Below are 6,601 nucleotides of genomic sequence, written 5' to 3'. Positions count from 1 at the left end.
TCGTCGCGATAACATAATTATCTTATGAACATGGCTGTCAGTGCTAATTAACAAGGGCAGCGTGTTGTACACCATTCTTAAATTACTCATATTCAATCGATCATGACTAGCATGGACAGAGATCTCCCACACTATACTTGGGCTATAAATACCACCACAAAACACCCAAGAAAATCATCCCAAGCATTAAGCCATCAAATCACTCCACGCGATCACTACATAGCTCGCTCGCTTGCTCCACCAATCGATCAGTGCAATGGCGCCCTTCAAGTTGGTCCTCTTCCTCGCCGTGAACCTGGCTATCCTTGCCTCCGCCGCGCACGCCTGCGCTCCATACTGCCCCACCCCCAGCCCACCGCCACCGCCGTCAACCTGCTCGATTGACACTCTGAAGCTGAAAGTGTGCGCCAACGTGCTGAACCTGCTCAAGCTCAACCTCCCCGTGCCCGAGAATGAGGAGTGCTGCCCGCTGCTGTCTGGGCTCGCCAACCTCGATGCCTCCGTCTGTCTCTGCACCGCCATCAAGGCCGAGATTCTCGGCATCAAACTAAGTTTACTCGACGACTTCACCCTCCTTCTTAACCAGTGCCGCAAGACCTGCCCCGACAACTACACCTGCTCCATATGATACATCGCCCATCAGAAATACATTACCTCATCATCCCTCTACATGCAAATCACTCTCGTAACTTGCATGTCTTACCAATGTACCTACATATGTCTTTTTATTTGTTCCAGTATGTTCGAGATGTTCATCCATCATTATATCTCATTGTGAGATGTCCAAGTGATTCACGTAGTTGTAAAATCATGTACACATTTTGTATATTGTACACGTCAAATATGTTGAAGTTTCTTCATGTTGTCTTGAGTGTTAACTCAACCCGTGATATATCTTCGTTTTTTGAACATGGACTCGAGGACTGTTATTTATCGGATCCATTTGTTTTTGCATATACCGACTGGCTCTTCTTCTTCCTCACATTTATTTTGTATAAGATCTAGCTAGTATGATGGGCCATGGGCGTGGATTTTCATGAAAGGGTAATCCTAGTCTCTGCACCCATATTGATTCACACAACCATATATATTTACGGTGATGTTTCGATCCAAACTTGAAGCAAGAGTGATGGCCATGGGCGTTGTTTTTTTCATGAAAGGGTAATCCTGGACAAAATGGAGGCAGCTGATGTGAGCTGACCTCCGGTGTTTTAAGGATTTGGGCAGTGCGATGGGAGTGGAATGTCATACAAAAAAGAGAGATAGAGTCAGGGAGACTTAGACTGACGACCAAGGATATATGTCGGTGCGGCAAGCAACCACTGCAAATGTCAGGCGTTGGAGTTGCAGGACGCCACCGTATATTTGTGTTTTTCATTAAATCATCGTAGTGAACGAACAAGAGGAATATCATTGCGAGGTACGATACTTAGGTAATAGATCGTATTTTATGAGATTTACTTTTAAAACTTAAGCATCTAGATTAGCGTAAAAAAACTGAGTGTGCACTTACTAGAGAGCCAACCATGTTGGTTGATATTCCGAGCAACCATCTCCAATTAATTGAACACATATACATATATCTCCTTTCACTTCTTCACCTTCTCCTCTCCTCCTCTTTAACTTCTCCACCCTCTTTCACTCATCCTCTTCCACTTCTCCACCGTCTCCCTTCTCATCTTCTTCTTCTCCACCTTCTTTCCCCTCCTCCTCTTTCACTTCTTCACCATCTCCTCTCCTCTCCTCTCCTCTCCGGCACCGGTCACCACCTCCTCCCAGATGACGGCGACCACCTCCTCCCTGATGACGGCGACCACCTCCTCCCCGATGATGGCGGCCACCTCCTTTCCGGAAATGGTGACCACCTCCTCCCCGACGATGGTGACCACCTCCTCTCCGACAACGGTGACCACCTCCTCCCTGACAATGACAACCACCTCCAACGCCCTGCTCCGATGACCACATCCGATGCCCTGCTCCGCCACTGCTGATGGCTGCTACGGATCCTCTCCTCTCCTAGATCTCGTCAACGCCACAAGGAGGTGACATGGACTCGATTGCTTTGTTTTAGTTTTTAGGTTGTTTTATATGAAATCACGTGGACAGTTGGTCATTTGTCCCAGCTTATTTTTCAATTGCAAAAAAACTAGCAACGGATCCAAAATGCGCAAACGACTCGTATAGTAATAGTAGCGCCAAAATCGACACGCGACTGGTAGTAGCTGGACTGCCGGTCGCGTGCGGGGTGGGCACGCGACTGGTACCTGGACTACCGGTCGTGTGCGGTATCTTCAGATATATATGAGCCTTAACCTTCTCAACACGTAGAGCTAACCGGTGAGGGCCGGTAAGATCAAAGCATACCCTCCAATATGACCCTTACCGTAATTTTCTCATGGTCAAAGGACTTTCATATAATTTAACACTTAGGTCTCATAGCATATCAGTGTCTTAGGTCTATACAACCAAATAATCCATACTCATTTTTGCTAGAATTTACATTTCTCCTATAAATGTTGAAAGACTACCCAGCCATCTAGGGGGTCTGAGAGGGGCAAATCAATCTGGATCGCACGTTTCACCAGCCACAATCCCACTTTTCACCACAGCCGTCGGATATGGTAATTTTTTTTCCACCTTTTGCTTGTTTTATTAGGTCAATGACGAATGGGACCTAGCGTGTGTAGGGACGGCGAGCAGTGGCAGCGAGGCCGCTCGTTCACGTCGCCTTTCTCCCCTCGTTTTCCTGTGCGCGTGGGGTGGGTGAAAACCTAGATCAGCCCGTGGTGACCTCCCCCAATCCCTCGTCTCCTCCCCCTCCGCCACGCCCGTCGCCATCCTCCTCCTCGGCGGCGGCCGGCGGCCATGGAAGTCGCCCGCGGAGAAGGAGCAGGGCTCCCGCCCGGGGATCCGCGCCGGGACATGGCGGCGCTCCGCGCGGCGTGCGGCCGGCGGATCGAGCACGGCCGCGAGCGCAGCGCGGCGGCCGCCTCCGCCTTCCGCGACACCCTCCTCTCCGCCCGCTCGCTCGCGGAGCAAAACGTCGCCCACCGAGGTACGTTGTCCTCTCCGTTCGTCCGGGACACACACTTCCGTTCCTATCTGGGGACTCCTCCGCGGTTGCCAGTTCATCCGCACTGCACCCCGCACCCATGGAATTCGCCTGCTGGTGCGGTGCTTCTGTGCGCTCAGGGAGCAATTTGTCGAGCGCGCGGCAGCAATTACTAGCTACCCACTTCACCCGTGCTTGTGAATCTCGGTCTGTTTACGCCTGAAATGCGCACTGCCAACCTAGGCTGAAGTTCCGTACTACTACGATTTGCGACTCACTGCTGTTGCAAGGGCGACTGGCCAATTCTACTAATTTGTGTATTTCCGGATGGCAGAAAAGCTCAACGGACTGAAGGACCAGCTCAGGGCAGTCGAAGCAGGTCTTGCAGAGGCCCTCTCCCGTAAGCATTTCAAACATTTCTTCACCGCAGTTCAGTAGTGAACTTTGCATATTATACTCTGATGATTGTTTCCTTTTGTTACGAATGGTTTCACCGTGTGGAATAGTTGGTTAATGTCGCATTTCATATTGGGCTCATTGTCTTCTACTGCATTTGACGGAGAGGCTGATATCTTGTGAACTATCTCTGCAGTCCAAAAGAAGAAAGGATCGGAACGTAAGCTCACCAACGAGTCGATTTCGAACGCCACCACGACGAACGAGCATTGCCGCACGATTGGAGACGCGGGGCAGTGGTAATGGACTGAGAAGAAAGACATCAGAGGCATAGATACGAGGGAGAAAAACAATGGTAGACAAGATCTGACAGCAATTTATTTGGAGAGAGGGTTTGATTGGGAGGAGGTAAATACAGATTGGGAAATCGGTTTGGGGAGTTCGGGAGAACTGCAAAGGATTTGGCAGGTAATTGACGGTAGGAATTTTTATAGTGAGCTCTAGCTTAATGCAAAACAAAAGTCTCAAGCACGGTAGGAACAATTGGAGCCGACGCCAGGGGTACATGGTTTCTGCTGTCCTCCCCTTTGCTTGCTTGGTACTAGCTGGTTATGATGTCTCCTTTTCCCCTTTTCCAGTTCTTTTTGTAGAGTTTTTCTGCAATAATGTCTTCCAGATTGGGATTGAGCCTATATGGATTGGTGCAGGTGGTGGCCGGCCGTTTATGCTCTGCTAATTGTGCTGCTGCTGCTCTCCGTCTCTCTGTCTTCCTCGATGCTCAAGACAAGCAACATGACCAATGGCTAGGCTGCCACTGCTTCTTCCCTGCGCAATATAGATGCCATCCTCGATTGTCCTTCTTTGCTATGTCAGATGGTCGTCCTCGGTGGCAGAAAGAAGCGATGAGTCCATCTCCATGCTCCAGGTACACGATATGATATGTCCTCTCTCTTCAAGCACAACATATCATGGATAACTGAATGTTGCACTGCAGCAACACACCTGGCACCTTTCCTGCCTAGGATTTTTTATTTGAAGAATGCAATCACCACGTTGTAAAATAGGATTAAACTAAGGTGCTATGTTATCTTCTTGATGCGGGTGTCTTCATGTATAAATTTTCTTTGCTCTGTTGTGTATACTGTACTTGATACAATGGCACATATTTTAGCTAGCTATTTTTGTTGATTAGTACCACTACTAGCTTTCCGTTCCTAAGTTCAATCCTATTTTATGAAGATCTACAGGAGCTTCATTGGAAAAAAACCATGTGTCTCCCAATTTTGTTCGTCATCAGTCCAATTAAGCACTGTTTATGGAGAACATATGATGGATATCCCTACAGCTATGGAAATGGACATGATCTATCTGATCCGTAAGGTAATGATGTAATGGTCAAATGTCCCATACTTGGTAATTTTTTGAATATGTGCATTCCTTCTGTAGTCTCAGTTTTCGGATCTAAAGAGCATCAAAATGTTTGTTTTTTGTATTTTGGTTCAATTGCCATTTTTAGACAATTATGTTACTTCAGATATCTTTGGTGCTGAACTGCTGATATGACATGTCTCTGCACGCCCGTTTTGTCATGTGGGTTCTTCGCTGCAGAAGTGTACCAATTGTGTTTAAAGAAGTTAAGAGGGTTTTCATTTTTCCTCAAGTAAAAGTAGTCAGCTCATAGGCCGGCGTGCAAGTCATAGTTTGTAAATTTTTAGAAATTTGTAGGATAAATATTTGGAATATGATGGTTTTTAAAGAAAGAAGGCATACACCCAGGTTAAATTTGTAGAATAATTTTTTAGAATATGATCTGCAGCAGCTAAATTATATGAGATTTGTTAAGCCTCCAGCTGAATCGTCAATCTTGTTGTTCTCTAATGGAGATGGTGATACTGGTTTTCTGTTTTAGATGCCAACCTCCCGCTGTTCTACCCAGCTACGACGGGCTTCGTGTCTCTTTCTTTCCAAGTAGTGGCTCGGCTTCTCTGTCAGGCTTCGGATTCTTGCCGGTGCTTAATTATTGCTTACATGTAAATGTGGTAGGTTTATCTAATCAGCACTAGGGCCACGGTGTTGAAATGGTCAGGCGAAGGGTACGAAGTCCGTAGAGGATGTTGCTATTATTTGTGGCCCTACAACATGAATTTACCTAGCCAATATTTAAATAGTTTGATCTGTATAAGATTATTCACAAAAGTTTGATTACTTACCTTATTGCGGAACTATATTAAAAGTGTAGATCTGATTTAGTTGTCAGTTCTCTCAACCTGTGTTTGGTATGTCTATCAACTCTACATAAATGATTTGTTTTTGGTTATTTGGAAACTCAGTGGCTTATCTTAATATGGTGACTGTTCTTATACCTAATGCTCCATGGCGAATGCGTAGTTTTAGCTTCAGAACTGAATGTCAAGCATGCACAGAACACTCTTTTAATGTAAATATATGCAGCTCTAAATATACAGCACGCAAGTTAAACGGCATTTTCATCTTTGTGTAGTTCTAATATTCTCCGGAGTAACTATTCTTTTCAGTTTGTGTACTCATCAGGTTTAAATGCGATTCAAAGATATAGCAGTATATGTGCTCACATGGAAAAAGTAAGCTCTCTTTTTTGTTTGTATCATTCGTGCCAAATATCATGATTTTCTGTTCATCTTTGAACCTAACTAAAATCAGTCCATGAGATGAGATTCATACTCGATTCTAATAGCTATTGCCTGAAATTCGTTGCTGCTTTTGATTATGGACAGTAAAGCAACTATTTTATTATTTTCTTATTTATGATTGTGATGCTATAACTAGGTGTCTGCTCCAAGGTTGACAGTTGTAATTTTGGTCACTTTCAAGCAGAGAAGCAAGATGAAAATCGGTAAGAACCACGTTTCTTGGTTTATCTTCTGAAAAGGCACTCTCAGACAACTTCACAATTTATTATTTCCCCAATTAGACTGCTGTTTTGATTCTCAAATGTGGAGAAGGGTGTGGCTTACCTAGAGGAAATGGTTACAATATCTGTCTGAAATATGCGGAAGACACAATATAAGTTGCTGGTAAGCGTCCATATTTCCATGTTTCATCACTCACTCGCGTTGGTGAATTACACCCCTCTAAATCTTGGCACATTCTTACAGAGATATCATCTGTACATGT

The 6,601-nt window shown here is 45.4% G+C and overlaps 1 protein-coding gene across 1 annotated transcript; it reads left to right on the top strand.

The window, feature by feature from the left end:
- The first annotated feature begins 256 nt into the window (after positions 1-256).
- LOC124659223 (cortical cell-delineating protein-like) lies at positions 257-628 on the top strand. Its single transcript, XM_047197154.1, has one exon. The coding sequence runs from the start codon at positions 257-259 to the stop codon at positions 626-628; it is 372 nt and encodes a 123-aa protein (XP_047053110.1).
- The last annotated feature ends 5,973 nt before the right edge of the window (positions 629-6,601 follow it).

The sequence above is a fragment of the Lolium rigidum genome, chromosome 6 (genome assembly GCF_022539505.1).
Source record: "Lolium rigidum isolate FL_2022 chromosome 6, APGP_CSIRO_Lrig_0.1, whole genome shotgun sequence".
In the NCBI taxonomy this organism is placed as follows: Eukaryota; Viridiplantae; Streptophyta; class Magnoliopsida; order Poales; family Poaceae; genus Lolium; species Lolium rigidum.
The sequence above is the reverse complement of the archived record's forward strand: the minus strand, read 5'-3'. Positions and strand labels throughout refer to the sequence as shown.

What these genes read in the sequence shown, in the direction of transcription:
- LOC124659223 (XM_047197154.1), top strand. Translation starts at nt 257, where the DNA reads ATGGCGCCCTTCAAGTTGGTCCTCTTCCTCGCCGTGAACCTGGCTATC.